Here is an 18,269-nt window from a genome sequence, read left to right as displayed (position 1 = left end):
TAAAGTTGTATCTGTGTAATATAATCAACATATTTTGCTGCATTTCATCTTAAAAATGATATCGTCATCATATGTAAATACGCGCTTTATAACGTGGCTCAGGTTGTGCGATATTATAACTGTAGTGTAAGTTTACAGTGAGGTGATTGTACTTATAAGTACAAACAGTTCTACAAGGAGCAATTGATTAAGTGCATTTAAAGTTCTTGGGATGAAACTGTTTCTGAACCGCGAGGTCAGGAAAGGCTCTGAAACGTTTTGCCATGGCTGAGGCAGCGTGTCCTTGAAGCTGTATACCGATAATTCTCTTTCCGATCAGCGCTGCTGTGATTCACACTCAGATACAGTGATATAAATACTCCGAGTGGTGCAGTGAGAGTAATATGGAAAAAGATGATCCGCTGTGGCAACTCCTAACGGGAGGAGCTGAAAGAAGAAGAAGAAGAAGAAGAAGAAGAAGAAGAAGGTGCAGTGAGAGGAACAACCCGAAAGCAGTTATGGTATTTGGAATACTATGGCTATTCCCTGGACAATTACATTGTTACAAGTTAATTACAATCAGATGCGTTACACTAATAAACAATATGCGGTTAGTTTCAGTGTATTTATAAAGCTGCGACAGGAAAATAAGGTGTAACCACACAGGAACAGTAGCATTGCTTTGACGCTGGGTGTCGCCAGTCTGCAAAACCGAGCAGAGAACTTGTGTACGACAAGGTATGAGGTTCCGTGGAAAAGTGCGTGGCTTTACACCAAGTGTAGGCTTTATACATCGCGATTTGAACGTGGAAAAGTTCTTATGCAACGCATCGGTGCATACGCACCGTTTATACATGAGGCCCCAGGACTGTGACTGTAGACTTCCCAGAGTTGTTTTTTTTCTCCAGGGATGCTGCTAACAGGAGTTTTTGTTTTCCTCTCATCCAATGTCAACTGGCTATATTGTAGGTCAACAATTATGTTAATGGACTGATACTGTTAGGTTGCAATTATGTTATGGGAACTATTTTTTTCTTCCTATGTGTTTAGACAAATTTGTGTCATTATGTGTATTCATTAACCAATTAGTATTATATAAAGCACTGTGATTCCACACTCAGGCGAAGTGTGCTATACAAAACTAAACTAATTTGAACTTGAACTGAGTACTTGGCGACGAATTGTGAATTTAAATCAAAAGTAAGATATCTGAAATTGAGTTTATTCACTGTGCAACCCTGGGACAAGTTACTGTGATATGTTGTAATCTAAAACTAGCTTCTTCAGTAGTAGTGATGAGTGAACCCTGCAGATTTCACTTTGCTGTAAGTTTGGTGAAATTGTGGAAATGTTCAGGAACTTAGCCAAACTCTTGAAAATGCATTGAATGGGAGAAGGAGGAACTTAATTAGTTTTGAATGGCTTATGATGTTGCAGTAGTTAAGTGTCCCTGAGGGCTAGAGAAGTACCTACCAACTATGCTGAACCAGTTATTGTGACCAAAAATGTAACCTGAGCAGTAAGGCAGCAGTGCTAACCAGTGTGCCACCCTGCCTCTAACAACAAAAGATGCAGCTAGAACAATAACCATAAACAAAATACAACAAATGGCCAAAAACTATCAGTAAGTAAAAAATATACATATCATTGCACTCACAGAGTTCTAATCTTGGGGTAAACACTGGCTGTGCCATGAAGCATCAGAGTGACACTGTCTCATTCGTTTATTTGAAATCACTGGATCAAGTTATGAAATCACACATGCACAAAGTAGATCAGCATGTGTTTTTTATATCACAACAAAATGGGCAAAAAAAATCAGGCAGAGCGTGCTCCTAAACTTGCCATAGATGTTAACCCTTCATACAGCAAGGGCTCCCTCAGGAAGAACACTATTGGCTGTAACATAAAGGGGGTGGCTGGGCTGTACTGGAAAATTGACACTGACTCAATAAATATGACATGAGCAGTGATTTTTAGATGTTTAAATTGACACAATCTGGAGAAAAGATCAGCAATTGTGGTTGGCAAATCTCACACACCCCTTGATTCGAAGTAGGGGAATGTGACATTGGCTTAAACCAGTCACAGGATGAATTTCCTGAAAAATATTCACTGAGCACAGCATATTCAATGAAAAAAAAATACTGGGAAAATGTTGATGATCAACACCATTCAGAAGGGGTGCAGGGTGTTTGGGTTGGGGGAGTATTACAGGGTTGTTGTGGGAGTTTATTGTTAATGGGGGTATGGAGGTGGGTGTTGAATTATGGCCTTGAATTTTTTTTTGGCAAGATTTGTCACTTGAATTTGGTGGCAGGAAGCTAGTACTATGCTCAACTTATGCTCCCTCATCCTATCAACCTTCTTTTCTTAATTTTTTAATCTTCTTCTTTTGGCTGCTCCCATTTGGGGTTGCCACAGTGGATCATCTTCTTACATATCTTTCTGTCCTCTGCATCTTACAAATTTAAATTTTTAATCAATTTTTAAATCTTGCTGGTTATGAATTAATTTTGAATATTGTTGGAAAAGCTTATATGAATGCTTTATTAGACAAATCACCTCCACCTTTACATCAGCATACTCCCAATTCCACCCAATTCTGCAAATTTATGTCTTCAAAGGAGTTTCCTTTTAACATTGGTAGAGACCATTCCCATTCTGCAACAGATTATATTTTTATCTCGTATTCACTTGCATCTTCCCTTTCAAATGCCTGGCTTGCATTACCATCACTCTCCAATCATAAGTCTGTTCTTTCTCAGCTTTATTTTTCAACAGCCCCGTCCCATGCAGCCCATTGGTGGGTTAACTCATTACTGCTGTGTCCGGAAGAGTTCATCAATATTAACTCTGGCTCTTTGGTAGACCCTGCTTATGTCTGGTTAGCAATTAAAGGGGCAATTAAAGGGGCAATTTGTGATTTATTATTATTATTATTATTATTATTACTAGTTATGCTTCTAGACTGGCAATGCCTGCCCCTGCATATTAAATCCTCATTATGAGTCGTTAATTTCTAATGTAAGAGCAGAGTTAAACTCCATTCTCTCACAGGAAGTGGAATTCGACATCCACTGGACACAAGCCAGATATTATGCTTCTGGGGCAGGCCAAATAATTGTTATAGCTTAGGCTTTGTAAGTGTGAAGCAACTGCTACTATTAGCTCATTATGTAATGCAGCTGGGCATCTTACTATAATCCAAGCAAGATCAACAGACACTTTTTTGAGTATTATTCTAATTTATTTTCTGCTCATACCAACCCCAACTACGCTGAAATCAACTCCTTCCTACCCAGTCTGTGACTTCCTAAACTTCCAGAAGATGATGCCTCCACTCTGGATGTACCTATTACTGTCGCTGAAATTAAAGAGGCTTTAAACTCCATGCACCCAGGGAAATCACCAGGGGCCTCATGTATAAACGGTGCGTACGCACAGAAATGTTGCGTAAGAACTTTTCCACGTTCAAATCGCGTTGTATTAAACCTACACTTGGCGTAAAGCCACGCACTTTTCCATGGTACCTCATGCCTTGTCATACGCAAGTTCTCCGCTCGGTTTTGCAGACTGGCGGCACCCAGCGTCAAAGCAGTGCTACTGTACCTGTGTGATTACTCCTTATTTTCATGACGCGGCTTTATAAATACACCAAAACTAACTGCATATTGTTTATTAGTGTAACGCATCTGATTGTAATTAACTTCTAACAATATAATGGTCCAGGGAACAGCCATAGTATTCCATATACCATAACTGATTTAGCGTTGTTACTCTCACTGTACCTTCCTCTTCTTATTTTTCTTCTTCTTCTTTCAGCTCCTCCCGTTAGGAGTTGCCACAGCTGATCATCTTTTTCCATATTACTCTCACTGCACCACTCGGAGTATTTATATCACTGCATCTGAGTGTGAATCACAGCAGCAGCTGATCGGAAAGAGAATTATATACAGCTTCATGGACACGCTGTCTCAGCCACTGCAGAACGTTTTAAAGCAATTCCTGTACGGACCTCGCGGTTCAGAAACAGTTTCATCCCAAGAACTTTAAATGCACTCAATCAATTGCACCTTGTGGAACTGTTTGTACTTATAAATACAATCACCCCACTGTTAACTTGCACTAATTATAATATCGCACAACCTGAGCCACTTTATAAAGCGCGTATTTACATATGATGACGATATCATTTTTAAGATGAAATGCAGCAAAATATGTTTATTAAATTATACAGATAAAACTTTAACTTCATTTAAATAATCTATATTCTTCACTGGGAGTGTTGTTAAGGATAGAATAATTAAACATGTACTACAAAGATATTTCAATGTTCTTCACACGTTTTGAAGAATCGGCGCTAAGCTTACAGATGGCTTAACGTCTATTACAGAGCTGATTGTATGGCGATCGGTTACTTTTGGAAAGAAAAGCACTGACTGCAGTGACGGCTACGCCAATATATATTGAATATAAATCAGAAAGAGAAAATAACAACACAGCTAAAAACGCAGCAACAAATTTCGGCAAAAGTTAAATGCTTGTGTCATGAGCACGAGGCGGCTAAGCAGTGTCTGCAACAGACATGGCCATCCACCGTGCATAAGCTACCTTACTGACGGGCAGGCGAAGGAGCCACCGATTCTTCCTCTGCCCAGTGCCTCCACAAGCCTAGAGCCGCCCCTGAGTACTGCTGCAATAAATTATTTCATCGAAGTGAAACACATGTTTAATAACATGCTTTAACTCCTATCATCATGAAAATGATATCACGTATACATCTCAGTGTTTGAGTTATTCAGAGAGCTGTAATATCATGAATGTAATTGATTCTGTGTCCAGTTGGAGGAAGAGAGCCGGTTTAAGAAGCAAGTAGTGATTCCCACACATAGGCACATAGAAGATCAAATACAAAACAAAGCATTTAACGTGCTACTTTAATTACGATGTGATTTGAGAAACTGGTTAATTAAACGATTTTAAGATGAAGTTTATGATGTTCTACTTTAATGACAAAATAAACTACGTGATTAAAGTGGAAATGTCGAGATTGAAGTTGACATTTCGTGCTTTTTCCCCACTGTGTGCCTTTTTTCTCTGTACCCTAATAAACTTTCATATGACACTCAGTCAGTGGGCTTCAACTCGGCTTTTCACGGCGACTTTGATATGTGACTTCTTTTTTATTTCCGGCACTGTGCGATTTTGTGAACGTGAGCTTTCAACTTTCTCCAACACGCTAAGTCACTCGATCAACTTCCTTTTGTTGATTATACTACGGTTTATTTGAACAAATAGTATGCTTTTCCTTTGCCTCCACTTGGTATTCGCTGAAATTCTTATATTTTCCCCCGTGCTTTTCCTATTGTCTTTTCACAGAAGGCTGCGCTTAAGGGCGATTTATATTGATTTGCATATTCAAAGAGGCGTAATTCTGGGAGGAGTAGGGGCGTTACATAAAGCGCGTGCACGAGCGTTAGTTTTCACGCTGATCGGGATTTATGTAGCGGAAGAACGTGGAAGTTGGAGTACGCACAGATTCCTGCATCTGAATTTTTCTGTGCGTAAGCACATTTCGCCTTTTGTGCTTACGCCATGTTATAGTGCGAGTTCTACGCACGGCGTTATACATGAGGCCCCAGGGCCGGAAGTGTTGCCCCCTGAGGGTTTTTCTATGTTTTGGAAGCAAATATCAGCTCCTTTTTTGCAAATGTTTGATTTTGCCACCTCCACTACCTGAATTAATTCTGTTAATACTGCTATGATCACACTCTTTTCTTAAAACTAGGTATAGAGCCAACTGATTGCTCAAGCTATCTGCCAATCTCTTTGATGAATTCTGATGCAAAGTTGTTTGCTAAACTCTTGGGATGCTGACTTCAGCTTGCAATCTCCAAGCTAATTCACCCTGACCAGACTGGCTTTATTCATTCTTGCCAGGCAGTGGAAAATATGAGGCGTCTTCTCCACATTATTGATGCAGCGCCCAAACTTCCACATGCTCCAGCTTTGCATTCTTTAGATGCTGAAAAGGCATTTGACCTCATGAATGGGGTCTTTTCTGTGGCAAGTCATGCATCATATGGGGTTTGGGGAGGCCTACATCAATATGATGAAGACATTTTACTCATCTCCTTCTGCTATTCTCACTAATTGAATTATTTCACAAACGTTTTGAATTTTGAAGGAGCAAGGCAGGGGTGCTACTTTCCCCTCTCCTCTTCAGTCTCTCTCTCAAGCCCCTAGGTACTGCTTTTCATGATTCACACCTAATCTCTCTCATAATCGTTCATGATACTCCTCACAAAGTTGCGTATGCTACCTCTTCTTCCTCCAAATAAATGTTGATCTGATGTCAGATCTCTTTTATCAAGATTTCTTTGGAATGGTAAAAAATCTTCCATTAGACATTCAACATTAATTTGTGATAGGTTGGCCAGGGGTGTTGCCTTGCCAGATTTGGAGTGCATCATTGGGCATTTCCACTTAGATCAGCTTGGTGCTCATTGGAACCCCCCTCCATCTTGGCTCCCAATTGAATTCAAATTGTTTTTTCCCAGATCTCTCTCATGTCTTCTTTTTGTTCTCTGAGACTGAGACAGCTGTCATTAAATTTGGTCCCAGTAATCGCTTATACTCTCACTATATGGCAAAGGTGGAGAAGCATTTAGACCCCTGGCCAAGATCACAATCCCTCCCTCACATTTTCCAAAATCCAGCCTTGCTCCTTGGCAGCAACCCTATTGCTTTTGCGACCTGGAGGCATTGTGGTATTTCCACGCTTGGCAACATTTTTGATGGCTCAGGGCATTGAATGTTCCAGTCACTAAGATCTGAGTTCTCTATTCCATCTTCTTCCTTTTTCTTTTATCTTCAAATTAGGACTGTTCTTAAATCTCAATGTGTTTTGTTGTTTTCTCCTTTGCCCTTTTCATCCTTTGCTGTCCTTTATTCAGTCTCTGTCTCCTAAAACAAAGCTTGTCTCTATATTATGTACAATCATGTGGAAAGATGCTTTTAAAACATTACCTTTGAATTTGGTTTGGGAACGTGACCATCTGTCTCTCACTATTCTTGATTGGAAGATGATTTCTAAGAATCTTACCTTAGCATCTAAAAACCTAATTATCAACATACTCAATTTAAATTTGTACTCTGTTTATATGTAATGCCCTGCAGACACTTTGCTCTGGGCTTACCAGCTGACCCATTGTGCTCCTTTTGTTTATGTATGTTCCAAGGTACCTTTCTACACATGTTCTGGGAGTGTCCCACAGTTATGGTTCACTGGGGTAATGTTTCAAAGTTTCTCTCAAAGGTTTAAAATACCTTTATTGATTAATTATTCCTTCTTTTGGACTTTTCAGCTGTATCTCTTTCTTCTTTCCAGAAAAGGTTATTCTCTATAGGCACAATTGCTGTTAAATTCTTCTTTGTCTCTTGCTGGAAGTCTTCTACTTTATTATCTTTTGATTTATGGAAAACCTCCTTTTTAAATCTTGTTTTGTTTGAATTATCTGTAGCATGGATTAATTGTTCATCTAGCCGTTGTATTGTGAAGTGGCAGAAAGCCATGCAACTTGTTCGTAATCAAACAGAGGGAAATAGCATTCCATGATCCACATAAGTTATTTACTTGTTTATTTACTTATTCTTCTCTCTATTCTCTCTTTTTCTTTGTTTTTCCATGTTTTAATTGTGCCTTCCACTCCAGGGGCCTCATGTATAGCACAGAATTACTCCGATTACATTTAGAAAACCGGATGTTGCTGCAAATTGTGCTTTTATGTTTTGCAGTTCAACCAGTGTAAAGAAATCTGGATGAGAAGCGGATAATACTATCCTATACAGCTGGAATGGCGCGACTTGGTGATGTTTGTGAAATACCAGATCGGTCAGCAAGTTCACCTTACAAAGGAGCAGGTACAGCACAATTCCTCAAAGTCTGCTTTTGTAAAGCTGGGCCCAGTTCAGCACATAGCTCCAAGAGAATGGCTCTTGGAAATAGAAATCGACTTAAAATAAGCCAGTCGTCATCATCTGTAAACATATGCACTCTCTTCCAATTCATCCATTTTTGATATCTTCTAACAATGCTAAAGCAGCTATGGTAGTTGGAATAGTTTGGCCATTCCATGCACCATTATATTGTGACAGAAAGATTACAATCAAGTGAATAAAATTTGTAAACGATATGTAATTAATTTTGTTGTATTTGATTAATCCCGCGTCATTGTTGGGAATATGAAAAAGAGAGGTAAATGACACAGCAAACAGTAGCACTGCTTTGACGCTATTTATACATGAGGCCCCAGCGCTATCATTGTTCATATAAGGCTAGGTGTGCGTAGAGTCTTGGGTGGGAGGTTGGCCCCATGGGGTGGGTTTTTTATTGCTATATTATAATGTACTTTTCTGTAAGCAGTTGTAATTGTTTACAATTTATACTTTGTTAATAAAAATGTGATCACGAAAAAAACACCATTCAATAGTATGGAACTTTAAAATGTATGTAAAAATAAACTGTAAAAGACCAATACAAACTTTGAACAAAAGATAATTCTTAAATAAAAAATCTGGATAGAATAATGGCATGACTGTGTACTGGGATTGCACGACAACATTCTGGGTTAAAGAGAAAGCTCTAAAACCTATGAGCTGGTGGTAGACTTTGAATAAACCAATTTGAAATTAATATTTTGATGCAGGTTTTATATATTTAGTGTATTTAGGAAAAAGGGAGAAAAAAAATGTCTTACCTGCCCCTGCTGTTCCAATGTTTTTTCCAGATCTTCTATCCTTGTTTGGTACCGACTAATTTCTGCCTGTAGTTGTTCACGAGTCTGTAATAAAAATCAAAAAACTAAATTACTACTAGCACTGCACATACATACACAAATGCATGTACTGTAAATATACTTAGCAAAGTGTTTCTGCTTTCCACACTTTACATTGCCTTTCGACTCTCGTGTTTTAAAACCAACAACCATCTGGTACTTATATTACTTTCTAGAAGTGCCTCTCCAGTACCCAGAGAGAAAGAAATTTTCTAGAACCACTGGAAACTGCCTACAGTCCCTACCAGTCATGTTGTTTGGGTATAATATGTAAAAGATTGGCCCCACATTACTAAATGTTCATTTAGATACCTTTTCCTGGAAATGCTGCTGATTTACAGAATTGGGACTGTATGATGATATTTGTTTGCTTGTACAGCATGCTTGAGATATCCTTGTACCAGCTCTTAAATTTATCTTAACATTTGTCCAACAAAATTAATTTTGTTCTTTCTTGTATGCACTGTGAAGAAAATCTTTTAGCACTTCTTTGTCTTTTTTATCTGCACATTAAGCTTCAAGAAAAAAAAATGTCATCAGACCTAGCTTGGTGAATCCGGATAAAGTGCTGCTCCCACCACTTCATGTCAAGCTTTGTTTAATAAGTCAATTTCTTAAAGCCCTATCAAAAGATGAAGTGTACCTTTTTGCCAAAAGCATATTGGTTTCTCTGATGTTAAACTGAAAAAGTGCATTTTTGCTGGACCTGGTATCAGAAAACTAATTGCTGATGCAGAATCTGATGATTCAAAGACATGAAATGAAAGGCTTGGGTATCATTCAAATAAGTACTTTTTTTAGGTAACAATAAATATCCAAACTATAAAGAAACTGAAAAGTTTAAAAAATTGGATTAAACCATGAGTTTCAAGGTTCTCTTTTTAGATTTGCATTCCCTCAGAATCTTAGAGTGGTAATTAAAGAGCAGGGTGAAAGAATCCATTTGGCTATCAAGGACATGGAAAAATGGTATCAGGGACGTTGGGATGTCAATATGATTATGGACTACTGCTGGATGGCTCATAGAGACACACCACAAAAATTATATAAACAATGGGCAAGCCAAACAAGTTTGGGATTTAAAAAAATGAAGAAGGGACAAAAACTAGACAAGTTATGTGTAAGTCGATGAATATGTACTATTGTTTTCTTTATACAGTATACATGTTTAAAAATATTACATTGACTAAATATTTTCCTGTAAAATTTATTAAGGACAATATTGTATACATTAACAAATTGTGTAATTTGTTCAATTTTAATTACACTTCTTTAAGAATAAGTAACAGATAAAAATGTAATTTTTGGGTGGAGTATTCGTTTACGGATCATACATCACAAGAATGTCTTTCAAGAATCAAATTTTCCTGATTTCTATGCACACCCGTAATGATTCTTCTCATTTCAATGACACCAGAACTGCAGAAACACTTACTGTATATTACGCTACTGCTGAAACAAACATGCTGACTCCAGAAATGTGTTTTAAAACAGCAGCAAACTCAAATGCAGAAACTAAACCCTATTTAGTGAGCCTGTTAGTTTAGTTTAGTTTCAACTCCACACTGATCATCTAACTATTATGTAAAGCATAGTATCTCTGGAGTCAGTGTGTGTTTGATGGGTAAGTTATACAAGGAGTTGTGCAAATGTGCCATTGTGAGAAGATACATTGCTGCATGGTATTTAGGAAAATATATGCTAAGATGGTAGCCTCATTGATAAGCTGCTGTTCAAGGGATAAATGAAACTTAAAGCAACCGCCTACATTATAAAGTAAAGTATTCAAGTGTTCTGCTATATTAAACAAACATTTTTTCTTACCCCACACAGCTTTTGAATAGGGTGCTGTGTATAAAGCATTGTTTGTATGAATATTTCGGCATGAACATTTTACTTTCTATGTATTTTACGTTGCACGTATACTGCCACAAATGCACAATGAAAGAGCTGACTGAGCATATAAACACTTTTTTATGTTACTTTCATAGTACTTTTTATAAATTAGATAAATTGCAAATGTACCTGCAATTCACTTAAATAATAAAAAAATATTTTTAAATGTGCAGGGGTTACTTATATATTTCTGAATATATTTGGAGGATACCTGTACAGTAATTCAATTTTAGACATTTTTAAATCATTTTAAGAAAACTTCTAAATGATAATGATTACAACATTTATATTATATCTTTTAAAGATTTCCTTAAATGATCATTTGGCTTGCCATACAATATTATTAATTGATAAATAAATAAGAGTTTTGCAGTATTAAGTTACAGTAAAACAACAACCAGCACTGAATTGATCAAAATATATTTGTTTCTTGGACAATGATCATAAAATAATGTATGTTTATGTTATCCAGTGCCATAACATACAATATATTATATTTCATTCTGTAGCTTTACAAAAGTCTTAAAAGAAGTATACCTTAACTTCTCTTTCAGCATCCAGTGTTCCTCCAACTTGTTCTTGTAATAGTGCATAGGCACGCTGAAGAGCCTGGTACTCCATAGTCAATTGACGAAAGCGTAGTTCAGTTTCTTCTTTGGCTAACCCCTATATTGCAAAAATCAATCTCACTGTTTACATAAATATATTAAATAATTTGCTCAAAACACCAACATAATATTATAAGCTTACAGGCAGAAGTTGCCAAGGGCCTTTTCCTATTGAATTTCAAAAATATCTAAACAATTTATTAAGGCAAAAAATAATGTGACATAATTTGTCTTGATTTTGTCTTTCACACCATGGAAAAACTGAAAATTAAATATAAGTGTGTGCACATTTTTGACGTATCTGTTTTATAGTGTACATTCACAAGAAAAACATTTCCATTTATTTTTAATTTCAATTGTTCCACGTGGGTTTGTTCTCAATTAAAATTAAGCAGAAGTGAATAAATAAAAAACAGTCTGAAATATATACGTGTTATGTTTTTGGGCCTTTTAATAAATTTCTCATGAATTTTTTTAATTCTGCGCTTCTGGGGTTTTTGAGCATGAGGAATCCACTTTCATAATTATTTTGCGAATTTCAGTGTGCTGAAAGTCCTAAAATATTTTACATCATGACATGTTGCCATGTTGTTTTTCACTCTGGACAACATTTTGTGGTTTTGTAGCTATGCCTGGTGACCTGATGCAAGGGGGTATGTTCATGAAGGTTGTGACCTGTGACAACACTAGCCTGACAGACCTCTCATTGTCCAGAATTTTGGATACATTCAGAATTACTTTGAACTGTATTAGCACACCTGTTCCAATACAATCAGGTTCTTTACACCACAAAACTATAATCTTTTTCATTATTCCAGTAAGGTATTTCTGGGTAAAATGTCACAATGTGGTATTCAATTGGGAAGTCAATGAAACTGTTGCCTATAGTTCTTCTTCTTCTGTATGACCTAATGTTACACAATGCAAAACAGTTGAGATGGTACCCTCATGTTATGAGGAATTTTAGAATATATTCAATAATCAGGAATCTACTGAATGACCTCATCCACTACTACTAGTATGACACTGCTGTTGAGTTTGTCTCAGATCCATGCAGAAAAGAAAATAATATCCTCTTTCTATACCAGAGAGTCAGGCTATGGACAAAGATATCCAGGAAAATTTAAAGACAGGGTTATTAAACTGTCTTCTACTCCAGTTGGACGTGGCATGCATTTTAAGTGTCACTGAATGAAAAGGAAATCTATAACAAGTATAGTGAAAATACACTGACAGCTGACCAAGATGAGTTTTTTTGGATTTAAATTGATTGCTGAGTTTCTAGATGATAGTTACAAATTTTTTTAAAAGGTTAACAGAAATAGAGTTGGAAGTAAAAACAAGAAAACATGAAATGATTACGAAATGTATGTACATACAGAAATTAGGTGGCCAAATACAAGAATCTTAAATATTATAATGACATTATTTTACATTCAATCCATAAATTGTTAGAGTTCATGTCAGTTCATTGTTTAATGCCTAGATTTTGGATGCCTTTCTGGATCACATATTATAACCCTAAGGGAGTATTTCAAGCAGGATAACTAGGAATTGCTTTTGGCCGCTATATGAATAAAATGTATTATTATTATTATTATTATTATTATTATTATTATTATTATGATTATTATTACTACTACTACTATTTTGATATAATATATTGCTCTAATTATTTCTGAAAAAAGTATCAATTTATTATTTGACTACTTTTTTTAAATACTAATTGTTATTAGCTAGTAGAAATTATATACTTTCATTTAAATGCTGATTACTTATTAAAATATGCTTTGCACATTTGAAAGTATTTAAATCTTACACGTAGAACACTATAGTACCTGTATTAAGGTGTAACATTATGTCAATTAAATGTATATACCATACAAGATATTCAGTATAACTAAGAATATCTATAGTATGTTTGTAAAATAGTTACATTTAAGAAAAAAAAAACATGCTCACATCTTCCAGATCATCATCAGGGGTGCAAGGAGTTCTGTCTGTTTGATATGATATTGAAGAGCCATCTGAATCCAGTGAGGCTTCTTCATCATATCCAAAAAATGTTTCCACCACTGGCTTCTGAGGACAAGGGAAAAGTATTAGTTTGACAGAAGAATTGAGATTTGTAAAGCATATAATCTGGAATGTGTTTCTACATTCTAGTTTAAGGCAAAAGACTAAACCTCTGATAGGTACTAAATAAGGGAAGGCTAGTTAGCCAATCATTATTATCGTATGAAAATGTGCCACTATGCCAGATATTTGCTCTATTACCTGTGACGATGGCAGCAAAGACCTAAATGTGAAGTAAAAGGAGTTCATTTAATTTACAGAGCTTTCATTAAATCTACTTTAGCTTTGAAATACAAATATGCTAAATGAAATATTTATTTTAACCAAAATTACATTGTTTTTATAAATATTTCTACTTGTATATATTATCTTTAGATGCTAAAATTTAATCAATTATTTTTCCAGTATATAACATATATAATTCAAAAAACGTCTTAATCCAGTTCAGGGTCTTGGGATGGCTCGAGTCTTTAATTTAATATATACATATAATAATATAGTACGGCAGTTTTAAGCAAATAATGACAAAATTCATCCATCTATTTTCAAGTACATTTGTCCAGTTTGGGGTTTTGGAGAGTAAATTCAAATCACAGCAGCACTATGCAGAGGTGGGATGCAAAATTGAGTAGGGCACCAGCCAATTTGTGGGCACAATTACAGACTTATCCACATGGGACCAATTTACAGTCATTACTTAACCTAATATGCATATCTTAGATGTGAAATCTGGAATACCAAACAAAACATTCAAACAGACTTAGGGAAAACATGCAAACTCCATGCAACAGATTCTATACCACGCTTAAATTAATTTTTTTTATGAAGTATTTTATATAAAGGTTAAATGGCTGAATGGCAAACAGAATAGCCCTGAAATATTCTGAGTGGAGTTTGCATGGTCTCATTGTATTCATGAATATTTTCTCAAGCATTTCAATTGTCTCTTGCACCATAATATGCTTATATAAGATATGCTGTCATGTTTCACCAATATGACTAATTGTGAGTGGGGGTGTGCCATAAATAAGTATAGCCTGTAGTGGAGTGCCATCCAGCATTGTTTCCCACCCTGTGTCCTATACTATAATGTGTCCTCATCATGAAAAATGTAGGATCCATACATACGTATCAGTAAATTCCAATATACTTTCAGATGTTTATTATACAGTATATGATTAAAATACTTGACATAACATGACATAACGTACTACATATATTACTTAGTTACAAAGTTTTCATTAATTTTGACAATTAATTGCTTTCTTAGGTTGGATATGTTTAGCTTCTGCCATATAGGGTACATTTAGAATAAAGCAAACCAAGTTGTTTTTCAACCTACCTTACAGGGCTTTACTATTTTTTTTCTCTGTATTCTGTATCTTAAAAGTTTGTCTCTTTCCTATATGATAAAAAAAACTGTTTATTACTAAACTTAGATACAGTTTAACATTTACAATACAGTTGATAAAGACTTTTCAGAAACTTGAATTATCTTTTTTATTAATAATGACTATATACTCAGTCTTAACTGTTATGGTATCTCATATAAATTAAGAATCACAGTAAATGTTGTGAATGTGATATTGTGGTGTTTGCTATTTTCTTTTCTAGCCACTCTTCCCTCAGCATATCTTGCTGCTGCTGCTACTGTGTCCGCATTGGTAATTAAGCCTAACATGATCCCTTATTGCTTAATTATTAAAAGTTTAGTGATTTCTTATATCAGCATTTCCGATTCTGGATTTTGATTCTGAATCTGTGCTTTGCCTATCACTCTTATTACTCTATCCATATGTGTCCAACTGTTACTTTGCTTTAACCACTCCCTCTACTTTCCCACAGCTACACATTCTTCTGCTTCTAGCACAACCTAACAATGCAAATATTAGCTTTATCTCTCCAACAGCGAAAACAATTTTACGTATCATAAGTTGTGAGTGTTGGGAAAACACTCTGGCACGGAGGAGATATATCTTGCCAAGCTGATGTACAGAACAACTGCTCAACTTTGCAAGGTTGTTTTAATCTTTACAAGTGTACGCAAAAAGTGTTTGTTATGAAGCAACTAAAATCTCATCTGTAAATTTCAACCATATCAACTTAAAAAAAAAAATAGTTGTAGTACTTAGATATATGCTCTTGGTCATTTATCAAGCAACAGCACTGCCTTACATCAGATAGTCTAAATTTGGATCATATTTAGTTATACTCCAATGAATTAGATCATATTTAGTTATAGTCCAATTAACATATACACCATTTCATAATCTGGTCATAAATTTACATAACAATAACATACCATGCAAGTCAATAGTATGATCTACAACTACTTACTATGACACTCTTTACATATCCGGCGGTCTCCAAAGCCTGCGAAAATGATTAAAGATTATTTTAAATTCTTAATCTTACAGTCATTAATAAGCCAATCTAAAACACAAAATGAGTAAATAACACCATCAGTCACAGTGCCTCATGTTTTCTGTATTTTTGTTTCACTTGTCTACCTGATAAGTGCTCCAATTAATGTCATTAATTTTGCAAGGACTGGGAGAAAACCAAGGTTAAAGTAAACACTTTTTTTCATTCAGTCTAGTTATATTCCCTGTATGCTTTTCCAGCTATTATTTTTTTTTCCTTTCCTTCCATATCAAGAAAGACAAGCTGCAAATACATGCCACAAAATGCAGTAAATGTACAGTTGATTATGTGGTAAAATGCTTGTGAAAAATTATGGTCATTTGGGCCATGCTGGTCTGAAAAACTTCAGATAACACAGTTTTCCTTAGCTTCTTCACAAATATCTTCTTAAATACTGTTGTATTTGGTAGGGACATCTAGTCACTTGTTGAACAAAAGGAGCAGAACATTCTGCAAATCCTAACCACAAACAGTAGAATTAACACAATCATATATTTTCAGAAAGTTTTGAAAATATTCTAAATAAAGCACCACACTAATTCTGAACTACTAGATATATTTATTGTGATACATTTCCAATTCAATATATTTTTGAAAAACAAATTACTTACAGTGCCTTCAGAAAATATTCAGATCCCATCACTTTTTTCACTTTTTCTTATGTTGTAGCCTTATATTAAAACCATTTAAATTCATTTTTCATGCATTGAACAACACTCAGTATCCAAGAATGACAAAGCAAAAATACGATTTTAGGAATTTTTGGTAGACTTTACAAAATATGAAATATATAAAATAATAAAAAAACTGAAATTTTGATATAAGTATTAAGTATTCTATTGATCACCAATGAGATGTTTCCACACTTTGTTTCAAGTCCACCTGTGTAAAGGGAAGGCACAAAAAATGTCTACAAACAGTTGGAGTTGGGGAAAATTTCCAGAAAGACAACCACCACAGTATTCAATTAACCTGAGCTTTATGGCAGAGTGGCCACACGACATATTACAAGTCTACTAGAAGTTTGCAAAAGGCACCTAAAAGACTCTTAGACTATGAGAAACAAGATTCTCTGGTCTGATGAAACCAAGATTGACCTGTCTCCCTCAATTCTAAACATCACGCGTGGAGAAAACCGGGCATGGCTCACTCCCTGCACAATAAAATTCCAAATAAGGCAGTGGTGGTGGCAGCATCATGCTGTGGGATTCTTTTTAAAGTGGCAGAGACTGGGAGATTAATAATGGTTGAGGGAGAGCTGAAAGGAGCAAAGTACAGAGATATCGTTAATCAAAATCTGCTCCAAAGCACTCTGGACCTTAGCCTGAGCCAAAGATTCAATCTGATCCTAAGCACAAAGCAAACATACTGTATAACACTTGGCTAAGGGTCAATTCTGTGAATGTTCTTAAGAGACTCAGCCAGAACCTGGACTTGAACCAAACTGAAATATCCCTGGAGAGACATGAAAATACCTGTTCACCGAATGTCTCCATCCAAGCATACAGAGCTTAAGAACGTAACATTGTGTAAAAAGTGAAGGGGTCTTGGTACTTTCTGAAGACAATGTATAATTGAAATAATGGTTATTCATTTCTGTGCAAACATATGTATTATTTAAAAAAATCTGTAGATAAGTTTCTTGAAGAATCCAAATGATAAATGAAGAAAGAAAAATGTTTTGGTACTTATGACTGGAAAACTATTTGTAGTATTTTGAAATTAACAATTTCAGTTCCTTTAAATAAGTTCAAATTCAGACAAACAAAGTTACCTCATTGACAGCACTGAATGGTAAATTTATCATTGCTGTATTCATTCAAAATTTATAACAACAGACAAAGTATTTTATACATTAATTGAATGTTATTTATGCATACCACTGTATACCTCAGTATACATTTCTTAGCTAGTAAATACAATTTAAAAAAAAAATGGAAATTCAATAAAATACTATTTAATATAATGTAAATGACTGCCTTGATGCTTGTATTTGTTGAGGAAATTGACACTTGTTTACTTATTTTATCATCACTCATGTTGGCATTTAATTTCACATTCTTGATATCAGTTTTATTAAAGACATTGCTTTCAAATTTGACACCAGCGTTTTATAATGTTTAACTAGAGATGAGTGAACCATGAGGAGATTGCTTCGCTGTGAGTTCAGCATAATCACAGAAATGTTAGTGAATCTCAACAAACTCATTGTTGGACTAGTTCTGAGTTGATTAAAATGGTGCAGTGGTCTTTTAAGTGTCCCTGAGGGCTAGGGAAGCATCTGTCAACTATGTTGAGCTGATTATTGTGGCCATTAATGTGATCTGAGCTGTGAGGTAGCAGTGCTAACCACTGTGCCACCGTGCCTCCATCAATAAAAGACGTAAACTGAATGATGACCACAAACAAAATACGTCCACAAACTAACAATACGTAAAAAAATATA

General features: G+C 35.5%; 1 protein-coding gene across 18 annotated transcripts in view; it reads right to left on the bottom strand.

Moving 5' to 3' along the window:
* Positions 1–18,269, bottom strand: part of jakmip3 (Janus kinase and microtubule interacting protein 3) — a 124,174-nt gene that overhangs the window by 29,957 nt on the left and 75,948 nt on the right. For 17 of the 18 annotated variants that reach the window (XR_005635734.1, XM_039770312.1, XM_039770321.1 and 14 more), the window contains 5 exons: positions 15,737–15,772; positions 14,742–14,801; positions 13,286–13,405; positions 11,253–11,381; positions 8,742–8,825 (listed from right to left, as the gene is read on the bottom strand). Coding sequence is in view for 17 of the 18 variants with exons in the window: in XM_039770312.1 (XP_039626246.1) it covers positions 8,742–8,825; positions 11,253–11,381; positions 13,286–13,405; positions 14,742–14,801; positions 15,737–15,772 (429 nt within the window). In the remaining variant the exon portion in view is untranslated. The remainder of the gene's footprint in view (positions 1–8,741; positions 8,826–11,252; positions 11,382–13,285; positions 13,406–14,741; positions 14,802–15,736; positions 15,773–18,269) is intronic. The other variant, XM_039770344.1, reaches the window with a different exon arrangement.

Source organism: Polypterus senegalus, chromosome 1 (genome assembly GCF_016835505.1).
Source record: "Polypterus senegalus isolate Bchr_013 chromosome 1, ASM1683550v1, whole genome shotgun sequence".
NCBI classification, from domain to species: Eukaryota; Metazoa; Chordata; class Cladistia; order Polypteriformes; family Polypteridae; genus Polypterus; species Polypterus senegalus.
The sequence above is the reverse complement of the archived record's forward strand: the minus strand, read 5'-3'. Positions and strand labels throughout refer to the sequence as shown.